The sequence below is a fragment of the Chiloscyllium punctatum genome, chromosome 1 (genome assembly GCF_047496795.1).
Source record: "Chiloscyllium punctatum isolate Juve2018m chromosome 1, sChiPun1.3, whole genome shotgun sequence".
In the NCBI taxonomy this organism is placed as follows: domain Eukaryota; kingdom Metazoa; phylum Chordata; class Chondrichthyes; order Orectolobiformes; family Hemiscylliidae; genus Chiloscyllium; species Chiloscyllium punctatum.
In genome coordinates, this window is record NC_092739.1 from 6,986,052 (window position 1) to 7,001,108 (window position 15,057).

Genomic DNA, 15,057 nt, shown 5'->3' on the forward strand with positions numbered 1-15,057 from the left:
AATGGGATTCTTAATGTGAAAAAGATCCTCTCATGATGCCCCTCTGTTGCTCTGAAAGATTTTCCTTGATACTTCGCTTTGATGGAAAGAATCGAACTCTCCTTTATGGAGCTTCATTAACAATGAAATATGTTTGTTTTTATTAAGTGGTGTGTTTGATTAGAAAGTCCTCCGGTGGCACCATATCAGTCCATTCCAGACACGTTCCCTAGATATAGATGGTCCTCTTTACCTCCTCTTTCTTAAAGACATGACTTGTCTATCTGCAGTAAACCTTTTAATTAAATATATTTTTAGATTGATCTAGATTAAAGCATTAGTTCGTAGTTATAAGGTGAATAGTTGTGCACAGATGTGGAAACGTTAATTGTTGAGCTTTTAAACTATGCTGCTTTTTCTTGAGCTCTTAAAATGGATCAAGAATTGGTCAGAGGATTGGTATTAAGATCAATCAATGTTAATTGTATTATTTAGTAATAATCTGGAAAACTGATTTGAAAGCATAAAAAAAGTAGTTCCCATGGCATCGTTGCAGCTTCTAGAGCACTGCGCATTAGATTGTGGTCCCTAAGACAGTTTCAGGGTTTTGAATATAATCGGCATATAATTCGAGACATCCCCATCCTAATGTTTACCTACAATATCTTGTGTTAGCAGATGTAATCAGCCTCAATTTTGCATCCTTCAAACAAATATTTTGCATCCTGGTACTTTAGAGATGGGTGTAAAGGATCAATGGATGATATGAGCTGTGTTACAAAATGCATGGAGAGTCTAAAATGTGCCGATATAGACAGACCCCACAATGGAAACAACGAATGTGGTGACATCTTTTATTCAAACTGGTGTATAATTAGACCTCTGTTCACTTTTCGACTTGGTGTATTGTTTGATCCCCGTTTTTCAGCAGATCTGAAGCTTCACAGCTTGACTTTTAGGCAAACATCTGTACTAATTGCACGGTTTTTAACATTGTATCTATACAGCACTGTTCATAACAGGTATATAGTTCCATGAAAGTGTGTCGTGAGTAAGGCAGTTGGCATGCATGCCTTCATTGATCAAAGCATTGAGACAGGAATTGGGTGGTCAATGTTATAGTTGTATAATTTATTGGCAAGGCCACATTTGGAATACTGCATAGAATACTGGTCACTGCTTCAGGAAGGATGTTATTAAAGTGGAAAGGATGCAAAAAAAAATCAATAAGGATGCTACCAAGTCTGGAAGGTTTGAGGTGTAAGGAGAGGCTGGGACTTTTCTCCCTGGAGCATAGGAGGCTAAGGGGTGACCTAATAGAGATTTATAAAATCACAAGGGGCATAGATGAGGTGAATAACAAAGGTTTTTTTCCCAAAGGTAGATGAGGGCAAACTACAGCGTTTAAGGTGAGAGAGGAAAGACTTGAAAGGGATCTGAGGGCTAACTTTTTCACACTAGGATGGTGCATATATGAAACTGCCAGAGGAAATGGTAGAGGTGAGTACAATTACAACATTAAAAACACATTTGGACAGGCTTCATGGATAGAAAAGGCATACAGAGATATCGGCCAAAAATAGGCAAATGGGACTAGTTCAGTTGAGGAAACCTGGTCGGTTTGGAAGTATTAGATCGAAGGGCCTGTAACCATGCTATATATCTCTATGACTCGAAAAAAGGCAATATGGCGATGATGAGATAATCGGTACAGAAATAAATATTGGGTAAACAATGGGTGCTTAGGTATTTTCTTAGTAATAGTGCTATCAGATTGCCTGAGAATGATCATAGGAACAGGATTATGTTATTTCGTCCCTCTCATTTTCTGCCACTCATTGAGCTCATGGTCAATCTGAAGCCTAACTTCATATTACTGTCTTTACTCAATAACTATTCGTGGCTTTGATTAATAAAATACTTTCCATCTTAGTGTTAACTTTAAACATTGATCTAGCATCAATTACCATTGATGGTAGAATGTTTTAAACTTCTGCCAGCTTTTGTTTGTCAAAGTGCTTTCTAATTTCACAACTGATTGATGGTTCTGTAATTTTAGAATATATCCCTCTTGAGCTAGATGCACCAATCAGCATAGTGAGAAGGCAGATTGAGAAAAACAAAACTGTGTTCCTTTTAATATTTTTAACAACTTTGATCACATCACCGCTTGACCTTGTATAATTTTAGAAAGTTTTTGCAATTTTTCCTCGTAATTCAACCCATGGATCCTCGTAAATCTGCACTGCAATAATCAAAACCAACATATCTTTCCTAAAGCATGGTCCCACAGCTTTTATTTATTCTTTCGCAGTATGTCAGCATCCCTGGCAAGGTGACATTTGTTCCCACCTCTAATTGCACCGTAACTGAATGGCAGTTGAGAGTCAATTGCATGTGAGGACCTGGAGTGCAGGCCAGACCAGGTAAAGATGGTATATTTCCTTCTCTAAAGGAAATTAATTTCCCTTGTTAACCACAATTGGGTCACTTTTCCCATCTTATTGTTGTGCCAGGCAGTAAATAGCAATTGTTTGCAGTTCCTCCACGCATTCTTTAAATGTTTGCCATCGCCTATCCACTGTCATCCCTTTAAGTAACACTCCTCAATTTATTACAGACGGCTTGTGACTCATACCATCATAGTTTCCTTTACTTAGATTCAGGATTCTAGTCTCAGAATCAACATCACTCTTCATCTTAATGAAAAGTTCTATTATATCATAGTAACTCTTCCCAAAGGGATCTCGCATAGCTAGATACCCACTTATTCTAATTAGTGAGATTCCCTTCATTAGTTATGATTTTAGTCTGCTAGATTATAGCAAGAGTGTAATAAGCCATTGCTTCTCTTCCCATTGACATGATCACTTGCCATTGTGCTCTTACAGTGGTCTTTGAAGTCAGAATTTGTATAAATGTTTGAGTAGAAATCTTTTTGTACAGTTCCAATGTAAAAATAAACACCAGCTTTATGCTTCGACCTAGGGCTCTCTGGCCAACCTGACAGTGGACAAAACATTTACTTTTATATGCTCACTGGCCTTTTCAGTATGCCCAACCATCAAAGTGCTCAACTGAATTCTCTGCAGCAGAACTAGTGTGACCTACCAGTGACTGGCACCTGAACTATTCTTTCTCTGCCTTATTTGCACTGAATGTCTCACAACATACATTTGCTGTCTGTAAGTTGTTTCAGAATTATACGGCATAGTGTCGACAAGTGAGAGTCGTGGATTCAGGGGAAACTTACTGTTGTCTTGAGTTGTCACTCCATTGTAGGCTATGACCTTAATTACAGTTGATTCAATAATGAACACCACCCACTTCTATATGGATGAGAGCATGGAGTATGCCTGCTCTCCACCTGTTAACAGCTGCTACTTTTAGTTATGTACCAATTTGTCCTGCTTGGTTGATGAAAGTGTAATGCCATATGTTTGGGCGATGTCATCATGGGTGAATAGCTGGCAGCTGTGAAATATGGTTGAGTGTCGTAACAGTGTCGGATGTGAAGTTTGAAGTGAGTTTTAGATCAGATTTCCTACAATGAGGGAACAGGCCCAACAAGTCCACACTGACCCTCCAAAGAGCAACCCACCCAGACCCATTACCCCATATTTGAAATTCTTTCAGCACTGCATCCAGATTCTGATATTAACCTGATTTACGTGAACCTCATGATCATGTCTCATCAATTTGGCAACAGTAAGAAAGATTATATACAAGCCTAAAATGAGCATGTGGAGAGAGAGGTCTTGGACAATGCACTTGAATGTAATTTGAAACCCTGCCATGTATAGATGTAAATGAAGGATTATTATAGGGCATAAGGAGTTAAAATGTTGCTTGGAGAGAGGCGCAAGCTACCCCAGGGTACAGCCCAGAAACGCTACCAAGACCTATATCTCAATACACAAATAGCATTATTGAGTTAAAGCATAAAATAAAGCGTTATGGCTGCCAGTGGGGGAGAAAAAAAACCTCCAGAGTCAGGTTCTGATGTTAAAATAGTTAAAGGCCCATAGCTGAAAAGGGAATGCTACAGGGCCTTCAGTAGTACATGAAGACTTTCAAAGGTGTAGCTGAATAAAATAGAGCAGACACTGAACTCCCAGATGAGACCTTTGGAAGACTAAGACTCGAAGACTAGCCCTGAACCACCAATACTCTGGAGAAGGTAAACAAGATCTGGAGATGTAATAGTGAGAAGGAACAATCCAAGTACTCACTCTGGTCGGTCAAATGAGTTAGTCATAAAGATAGCAGCTTCATTGGAGAGATCTTGCCATTACCTCAAGCACATAATATCATGGAAGGGCCACAATGACGCCAGAAGTGGGAGCTCTGGGAGTGGAATTTTTAGTGCTGCAGAATGGTTTTGGGCTTAAATGTGAAGGAGCAGCACCATCAAGTCAGCAAGTTTTTTATTGAGCTGATGATGGTCTGGTAAGACAAAGCATGGACAAAAGTGCTACAAAATAAAATGCATTGATTAAAGCATTTCAGGTGTACTTTAGCCCCATAAGAAATGTATTGATAAAACACATTCTATTTAATCAGCTATCTCAGTTTCAGTCTTGGTAGACTTGCTGTGGTTGAAGTCTGAGATAGCTGATTGGCAGATTTATAACGTCCAGTAGGATGTTGCAGGCTTGGAGCATTGAACGTTAAATTATTTAGAGACTTCAAAGAAGTCAGTGGGATGGATAGTTAGTTACCAGACATTCTCAATCCGAGGAGGGTTAAATGTTAGAAAAGTCCAGGTGGAAACCTGAGATTAAATTGGTCAGAGTGCAAGGAAATATCAGCGATTCTTCTGATGCAGCCGGAAGGACTTAGCCCCAAGATGACTTTGTCACCCTCGCAAAAGCATTCCCGAGAAGTGGCAATCTAGTTATCGGCCATTTTAGTTTGCACAAAGTGATTCTGTTTGGAGTCACACCAAGTGCAATAACATTCAGGAGGGGGAGGTGAGTGTTAGGAGTATGACCAGTCAGCATGTTTTAAAAAAATGTTATTAATAGCATCTTCACTTGAAAATTAAAGGAACATTTTTAAAGAAATGGAATTAAGACAATAAGGAAAAAGTTCAAGAAGTTGAAGATACAGAATAAAAGATGAAGATAACATTCTTTGAGGAGGTCAAAGAGTTTAAACAAATTCTGGCTCATTCAAGTGAAGACTTTGGGGTGGGGTGGGGGAATCTCAACAAGGAGCAACTGTTTCAATCTTGGTAGACTTGCTGTGGTTGAAGTCTGAGGGAGTGAGATTAACTGACATAAAACACCAAAGTGTGGGAAGTGTAGATACCTAGGTGTGTGGACAAATTAATATGAAGCTTAATTACACAAGGCAAAATATTAGTGAAATACAATGAGTACACAGAAATTGGAATACTTCATTGTTCAGTACTTGCCTTATTCTTTTTGTGAATACAGTAATTAAGAATGATGTAGGAGAAAAATATGAAGCCGGTCTATTCACAATAGCTTGTAAGAATAGTCTAATCCAACCTGTTTGTGCACTCCCACGAAAATTCCTCATTCTTTGGGAGAAATAAAGTCTCAGCATGCATAGAAGCAGGTGTGTCAGATGAATTATGGCATTCCTGAAACTTCCATGAGCAGTCATGATTCTCAGTTCATGAGTGAAGAATTCAGTTATTTGATAAATGCTGATTATGCATATGCAGACACTGATGAGAACAATGACTGCTAATGAATTAGAACCACTGTGTACATCTTGTAACTTGGGTGATGCATATTGTAAGTCGTTACTCTTTGTATAGAAAGGGCAGTATTTGAATTGAAATGCAATCCTATAATAATGACCAGCTACTCTGCTAAATTCATATGACCTCCACCGTATCCTCCAGGCAGCCATCTTAAATTCACTTCAGTAAAGACCTTGTGTTGAACATGCTCCTGTGTTGTACACATAAAACTAACCACACGGACTAATTCTCCGCTAAGAATCATATCTGTCATTCATTCTTAGAGGTATTTGGTCAGGAAAGCAGAATCTTCCTTTCTGTACATTTTTTCCCCTCTTTATTTCAAACTTCTGTACAGGCAACTTTAATTGAACATTCCAGTATTTTCTCTGCTGCAAATGACTGGTTTTAAAATTTAGTGTTAGCTCTATTGGTCTGCTTAAAATGTGCAAAACAATGGCCACTGTCAAGTCATGTTTCACACTACACATATTAATATAAATGAAGTGCTGAATATCTGAAATAAAAACAAAATGCTGGGAAAAGTCAACAGATTTGGCAACAGCTGTGGAGAGAGGAACAAGAATTTGTATCAAGTCCAATTACACTGTTTAAGGAGATACACAAGTCATGGATTTTATACTGTTCAACATGGGGACGGGCAAGTTAAACGAGAGCAGGTCAGGGAAAGGCTAAGAGAAATGACAGAGGTATTACTTGATCATGGCTGTCAGCCTTTGTCATTGGATGACTGTTATTCACAATTGTTAACCTTGAATGTTTGTATGCTATCTTTGTGAGGTTTTGAAAAATTCATCATTCAATAGAAGGAACTAAATTTCAGTTGGGGGAGTTCGAGTCCAAAAACTTAGTCAATCAGTGGAATGAAGTGCATTTTACATGTACTTTGATATTATTTACATTAGTAGCAAGACAGATCACCGTGTGAGTTTTACCTCTCAACTAACACTCCTTTGGCCCATTGAAGCTTGAGCAAATTAGAACCAAATTCGAGATGTACCTGCTGTACTTCAAAGCTTCTGCTCAAACTTTTTTCATCAGATTAAGGTTCAGTAGAAACTGTCAAAATAGTCTAAAAGAACCCACCAACAGTGCAGCATGTTGGTAATGCTATATTAGTAGCTACATAATTCCTCATTGCATTTACCATTTACACAATACAAGTTATTTCTGCCATTTGCAAAGTGCTTTTTGATTTTCTTTTTATCACTTGTTTTAGGTCAAACTTCTCTTTAATATTCTTTAAAGAGACAGAGATTGATAAAAGGGAAAGAGTAACCTGCTAGCATGATTTATGTCTATGGATTATATGTCAGACTCGAAAAGTTAATGGTAAATTGTGGAGGAGGTCTGAACTGTAAATTATCGGGTACTTTGTAAGACATTTACAGAAAGCTCTACTCCATTTGATTGTTTCTCATTGTACTTATAACCCTCTGCATTTCCTGGATATGCTTTTGCCTGCAAATATATGTGAAAAATGTTGATCAGCTCTTAAAATTTGTGCATTCAGGACAATGTATTTAAATAAATTTGATTTCCTGATCTCTCAAACTTGCAAAACTATGGTAATGTGAAACTAGCAACATCATATATTTTCACATGTTTTGGTCCACCTTCCAATTACACCTCAGCAGGAATGCTGGTACAGAAACAGTGGCTCAGTGGTCAGCACTGTTGTCTCACAATGCCAGGGACCCGGGTCCGATTCCCACCTCGTGTGACTGTATGTGTGGAGTTTGCACATTCTCCCCATGTCTGCATTGGTTTCCTCCGGGTGCTCCAGTTTCCTCCCACATTTCCAAATATGTGCAGGTAAGGTGAATTGGCCATGCTAAATTGCCCGTAGTGTTAGGTGCATTAGTTAGGGGTAACGGTAGGTAGGCATTTCTGGATGGGTTACTGTTCAGAGGGTCGTTGTGGACTTGTTGGGCCAAAGGGCCTGTTCCACACTGTAGGGAATCTAATCTAATCAAGTCTAATCTTAGTGAATGGTTTGCTGGAGACTCCAGAAGTATTGTATGGTTTTTATTTTTCATAATCTGTTGTGGATTTTGTTGTACAAAGGCTGGATTTATTTTTGTAAAATGTTGCATGAACAACTTTACTCCAATCAGTCTTATAGTTCAATATCAGATACAATAGAAAAAAAATTGGCTAGCAAACGAATTTACAAAGCTCAATTCACTCTTTTTGTGTAAATTATACATTATTCATCTGACACAATTACATAATGTTAATGTCTTGCTCCCATTTCCTTATAAAAAAGTCACTTGTGAAAAGTGTTTTTTTAATGATTATGTCTGTACACTTGACGTATTATGGATTATGCGTCTAGCAGTGCTATCCCAGTGGAGCAGTAAGACTGGTGGAAGGCTGCTGACTTTGTGGTGGGACTGCAGGTGCCTTTGGAGGGCAATGCTTGAAAACTCTACCTGCAAGGTCCAACTTCAACTCGCATCATCTTGGCATGGATTACAGCAGCCTGCACTAGTTAGCTGCAGGTAACAGCAGAGCACTAGCCAGTAGCAGCTGTAACTGGATGAGCGCAGTTATGTTGAGATCCAGTCTGTTTGAGAGACGAGGAGGCATTGCCATTCCCACAGCACAGTAGTGTCTGAGCAATTATTGTAATATATTGGATGCCAGGTGGTTGAGCTGTTGTGGTACCCTGTAATCCCTTTAAACAGTCATGCCCATGGCAACAGTGGCAGCAAGCTGAGTTCACAATGTCAATCTGAGCTTGGAGCATAGCACTCAGACCTCTGGTGGTAGCTGCTTGTCATACAGTAGAAATTGAGATGTTGAACGTTAGTCACCACATTGTGGTTAAAGCATAAAGAACATAACAGCAAAAGAAAGAGAAGCAGGAGGAGATTATATTGTCTATTGAGTCTGCTTCAGCTTTTAGAAAGATTGTGGTTGATCTTGGACTTGAACTTCACTTTTCTGCCCGCTCCTCACATTCCTTGATTCACAGAAATTGAAAATCATATCAGCTCTTGCATGTATCTGATTTGTAATTGATGTATTTAAAATGTTAAATTTAAGATAAATGGAAACCTCTCTGGCTGTAAAGTGGCAAGTAACATTCACGACATATGAATATGAGGCAATAACCATCTCCAAAAAGAGACAATTTAACCATTGTCACATGACGTTCAATGGCATTACTGTCATTGAATCCCCCACTATCAATATCCTGTGGATTACTATTGACCAGAAACAGAACTGGACTAACCATATGAATACAGTGGCTACAAGAACAGGTCAGCAGCAAGGAACATTGCTGTGAGTAATTCACTTCCTGGCTACGAAGGTCTGTCAACCTACAGGGCACAAGTCATCACCATGATGGAATACTACCCACTTGCTTGGATGAGTGCAGCTCCAACAACACTCAAGAAGCTTGACAACATTTGGGCCAAAGCAGCCCATTTGATTGGCATCACATTCACAGACATCAATTCCTTCCAGCACTGACTCTCAATAACAGTGTTTATCATCTTCTATGAGAAGCACTGCAGAAATTCACCAAAGCTCCTTTTGACAGCACCTTCGAATCCTGCTGTCACTTCTACCCAGAACGATCAGGGCAGCACACACATTGAGACATCACCTCTAATAAGTCTTTTTCCAAACTGTTCACTATCCTGATTTGAAAGTACTCTGTGTCATTGGGTCTAAATCCTGGAATTTTTCTCTCTAATGATATTAAGAGTCTACCTAAAAACACATGGACTGCAGTGGTTCAAGAAGGCAGCTCACCACCACCACCTCAATGACAAATAAAAAAAGGTAATAAATTTTGATCCACTAAGCGATGCCCACATTCTATGAGAATTTTTTTAAAAATTGCTTCTTCATAAGCTAATGTGTGGGTTCTCCATGAAATTTCATTTGTATGGAGAACAGCTGGAATACTGAGGAAAAATTTAATTGGATTTCGTAAGACTATGGCATATTTGGTTTGAATTTCCAAAGGAGAAACAAATAGATCTTCAAGATCTCATAAATGGCTAAGTGAGCTCTTGGGTTGAATTAGGTTATAAACCTAATTCGCCTAATTCTACTTCCTAAGTCTTGACAAGCTAAAGTATTAAATTAGTAGTGCTTACTTTGTATATTTTAAACAGTAAAGGATCTTTTGCTGAAATACATGAACTCTTATGGTGTAATTTCAATAAATCCTTGGATGTTTGAATTTCTCTTTATAAGTTAATGCTTTCTGTGAGGATCATAACCTAGCCTTTAATATTCAATAGTGGAAAAATAACAACAGTTTGGGTTAGTGAATCGTAAAGAATTACAACCATTGGGATGAAAATGATTCTATGGTTCACAAGTGTTGTACTGGAATCGACCACTGCTTCTGTTGGAATGGATGAGTTCCAAGCTTCACAAAACTCCTGTGCCAAGTTGGTTCTTGATTCCTTCATGTTCCTCACTCTGGACTTGCTGACTGGCTTCCCCCAGTGCATCCATCTGTGTCAGCTTCCTATCCTGTAAGACAATGGTTTGCTCCATAGTAGTCAACTCTGTTGAACATCACTTGATGTGGCACAAGAATCCACTGGCATTACATTATTTGCTGTGGAGGAAGACAGCAAACTGAGGAAATATGTAATTCACTGGCACAAAATTTGAAATTACTAGAAAAGCTCAGCAGGTCTGGTAGCATCTGTGAAGAGAAACCAGAGTTAATGTTTTGGGTCCAGTGACCCTTCCTCCTGGATACAAGGCTTGCAGAAATGCTAAGCATGTGAGACTTCAATGAAGAATATGCACGTTGGCTGAGAGTCCTGATTGTTGATGTTGATAGCGGAGTCAAATGGCTATGATGAATCAAAGTGTCTAAGGTTAGAGATACAATTGCAGAATATGGCACATACAGGTATAGTCATTGACCCATACTACTCATGAGATGACTTTAAATTACTTGCAGCATCACAGCCAGATCCTTGGAACTTGACTCCTGGCACTGAGCTCTATGGCTGTCTATTTCCACAGTTTCTCAAGTGTTTTTCTCAAGGGCCTTCTGAGATTGTGAATAACTGTCTTCTTTCCTACTTTCTACCAGCACCAAGGCCTCCAGTACATCATCTGAAAACTTTGAAGCCACGCTCTTCCATATTGTGCCATACTTTTTGTTCCCGAGTCAAGTTCAGTTTCTGAATTGCTGCCAGTATTTGGTCACAATACATGTCCCCTTTAAGAGGTGCTGTCCAATTTTAAATCTTCTAGTGCAGATTTAGTAAATTCTAGGAAGTACAGTTTTGGGCCACCTGCTGCTCTGTGCATTCATTGAACAATGTGATTACTGTTAGTGATATGCGACCTTCATTCTAATGAGCAGATAGTATGAAGTCGGCATTCCAAACATTGGATTCAAATTAATCATGAATCACAATTCCTGTGCTTTGTTTCAGGGGCTGTCCGAATTAGTCTCCCTAACTCTTAATCATATTTGCCATTGGAAAAATCGACAAATTGATAACAGAACTAGGGAAATTGGGTTGTTGAGCCTTCATTTCTAGTGTGCGGGGAGAGCCAGCCTTATCACTGAATTATAAAGCTTATTCTGGTGGGATGCCTTAAATCTTTATACAAGACATCATATACTGCAATTTTCACACTTTCCTGTCCAAGTGTCTTATGTAATCTGTTGTATTCCCCGCAATCTTTATAGCCATTGTCTGTATTTCATCGAAAGCTGGTTCTATTTCCTTATAGTGCAGTTTCTATACTTAATAGACTGGTTTCATACATTGTGATTCCATTTGTTTTTGCAATGTACTGAAAAGTTAACCATTAACTGAAACTGATTCAACCGCCTTTATAACCAATTAATAACCTTACAAATTATTTTTAAAAAATTGTTTCTGCTTAATAGAAACATAAGGATTATTTACCTTTCATGAGATCATCTATCCAGTAATAATTGATTATCTCCTCTTTGTATTGACATAGGCCCTGCACATTGGTTCAAAGGATGGAGCTGTCAGGAAAATAGTGATGAGTTTTATGATTATCTTTAGCGAATATAAGTTATACATGTGTTAAAGTAATGTGTGGAATACATTGATACAGACTGTCAAGGAAACATATTTAGAATACTGTTCCCTTTTGCTTTCAGGCTTGAAGAGTCTGATATTAGGAATTATACTTGCAAGTTTAAAAAACTTACAATATTATTCCTTTCTTTCTTAATAGTCTTTGTGTGCCCAGTACTCGGCAGAAAGGCGTGAAGAAGAAAAGATGTGTGATCACCTAATACGAGCAGCAAAGTATCGAGATCATGTGACAGCCACTCAGCTGATACAGAAAATTATCAACATTTTGACAGACAAGCATGGTGCTTGGGGAAGTTCTTCACTAAGGTAAATCCATTGGTTTAAAGTTCTAATTTAGTTCATAATGGAGTCACTCTAAGCATTTGCATGAGGTTGAGCTTTAATTAGTCTTGACTCAATATGGAATATGATGATAAAAATTATCAACTTTCAGTATGAAGATTGTAAAATGTTAAGTCCATCACTGCACTCTTAATACAGCTATTCAATTCAGTCTTCTGAAATTTTATCTCAAGGTAATATTGAATATACCAGATGCAATCTCATGGAGACTGAGAGAGAATGCTAAATGGTCAGTATTCATCATGAAACTACTTCACTATTTTTCCTATCCTAATGACTGTTTCACTATGCACGCACTTCACACCATTAGCACAGACTTGTTACTTTGTTATGCATTAGTAATGATTGACCTTGGCATATGAATTCATACGGATCATATTGTTTCAAAATCTCATACGTTTGGTAATACGTCTGATTTTGAAACAATATACTCGACAACTGTTTTTGATCTTAAATTTTAATAACTAATCCTAAAACTTTAAAACATTAATTGATGTGTATTGTATTTGAATTTACTACAGGCTTTGGTTGCATATAAAATTGAAATGATGTTTGAGAGAAAATAAGTAATAAAGAAATTCCACAATAAACCCCAAAATGTGTTTACTTGAAACAAGGAAAAGCTGAGTTATTAAAGAAAAATGCATTTGTACTGTGGGGAAACAATCCTTTCAGAATTCTGAGCTCGTAAGATTGTGCAGCATTGTTTTACATAAATTATTTAATTACTTTCAAATTCTCTCCAGTTGATTAGAAAATATGTGGCTATTAATAAGTTGATTTTGAAATATTGAATACCATCAATGTCCAATACAATCTGAAAATGACACTTGCATTCCTTCTTTAGTGGTCATATCTTCCAGAAACAATGTTTCCTCTTGAAATTTCAACTTTACAGAAATATTGCTTCATATTCCAAATATACCACAGGTTATTGATGATTTGGATGTAGGTTTGCTCGCTGAGCTGGAAGGTTCATTTTCAGACATTTTGTCACCATACTAGGTAACATCTTCAGTGAGCCTCCGGACGAAACCATGATGGTTTGGACTAGTTCTATAGCTTAAAGGTGGATTTTAAGATCTATTGTGGGGGTTTTATATTGAAGTATAAGGAACTGCAGGTTAGGGAAAGTTGCTGGATAAGTAATGCAATTGGCTTTCAAAGGCAGTATCAGTTCATGTGGCAGTAGAATTGTTGTAATCATTATTGGCAATACTGGCAAATGTATTGCAGAAATTCAAAGAGCCTCCCCAGACAGCACCTTCCAAACCCATGACCATGACATTTTGTAGGACACGTACAGCAGATGGATTGGAACATGATCACCAGTGAGTTTCATTCTAAGCAAACCATCATTTTGAGTTGGAAATTTATTGTCATTCCTTCACAGTCAGTGGGTCAAAATTCCTCCTCCCACCCCACGCAATTCTCTTTGTGATCATTTTTAGTTCCTTTCTAAAGTTCACAGTGGTTAATAATTTGTGAAGCTATGAAGTTTACGAACCCTACCCACCTCATCATTTCTAGATAAAGCAGTCACCTTCTTCAGTGGTCATTCTATTCAGAGTACCATTCTTAAACAACATTATGGAAAAGGAGCAGCAGAGACAGCAGATCCCTAAAGTGAGGAATCATGCAAAAACTCATTGTCTATTTCACCACAACCACTCAAGACTTTGTAGACGGTGCACAATTGTAAACATTATTGAGGCTGTAAAGACAGTGAAAGTGGCTCACCAGGAGAGTGATCTGTGAGATTCGTTACATTGGTCAGAAGTTGCGGTCTACATCTCTGAGAGGCAGTACCCATTGTCTTGAAGTCACTGTACTATCTGGTTTCTTCTGCAGGAGGCCTGCACAGCATAATTTAGGCAGCTTTGAGGACCTACATTCAGATTCCTCTTGGGTAAAGCACCATAATTTGTGGTGTATGACTTGCCCTGGGCAAGGGAGAGGGAAATTTAGCTACACAGGCTGGCTCGCTTCCCAAGGTGCAGAGGCATTCAGTATGGTAATGAAAGTTCTGTGAGAAACATCTATCTCAGGAATATAGGATGTAGGAGCAGAACTAGATCATTCAGCCATTTATGCCTGTTCCATCATTCAGTGATATCATGGTTGTGCTTTCAGATACATTTTCCCGTCTGTCTCCCATAACCCTTAATTACCTTCTTGATCAAAAATCTAACTTGCCTTGAATTAAATTCAATGACGAAACCTTCACTGCTTTCTGGGGAAGAGAACTTCACATCCTAACGACACTCCAAATAAAAATGACCATAATTTCCATCTTAAAAAAAGGGTGACCTTGTTCTTAATCTTAGTGGGCGGCACGGTGGCACAGTGGTTAGCACTGCTGCCTCACAGTGCCTGAGACCCGGGTTCAATTCCTTCCCCAGGCGACTGACTCTGTGGAGTTTGCGCGTTCTCCCCGTGTCTGCGTGGGTTTCCTTCGGGTGCTCCGGTTTCCTCCCATAATCCAAAGATGTGCAGGTCAGGTGAATTGGCCATGCCAAATTGCCCGTAGTGTTAAGTAAGGGATAAGTGTAGGGGCATGGGTGGGTTGCGCTTCGGTGGGTTGGTGTGGACTTGTTGGGCCGAAGGGCCTGTTTCCACGCTGTAATGTAATGTAATCTAATCTCTGCTACAAGAGGAAAAATCAGTTTATTAAACCCCATCAAGATTTCATATGCTTCAGCAAGAACACCTGTCATTCTTCTAGACTGTGATGTATGCATTACTTAAGTTGCTCACCATTCTTCATAAAAATAATTGTCTAATCCCAGGAATGAATTGAGTGACCCTTCTCCAAACTGCTTCTAACACGATTCTTTTTCAAATAATGAGACCAAAATTTTAACTTCAGTGGTGGGGAATCTTCTGGAAACAATTTACTTGAGATGGAATTAATAATGACATGCA

At 38.5% G+C, this 15,057-nt stretch overlaps 1 protein-coding gene across 1 annotated transcript in view; it reads left to right on the forward strand.

The window, feature by feature from the left end:
• Window positions 1–15,057, forward strand: part of lrba (LPS-responsive vesicle trafficking, beach and anchor containing) — an 894,965-nt gene that overhangs the window by 372,808 nt on the left and 507,100 nt on the right. Inside the window, exon 36 of the mRNA XM_072561970.1 lies at window positions 11,930–12,096. Coding sequence (XP_072418071.1) covers window positions 11,930–12,096 — 167 coding nt within the window. The remainder of the gene's footprint in view (window positions 1–11,929; window positions 12,097–15,057) is intronic.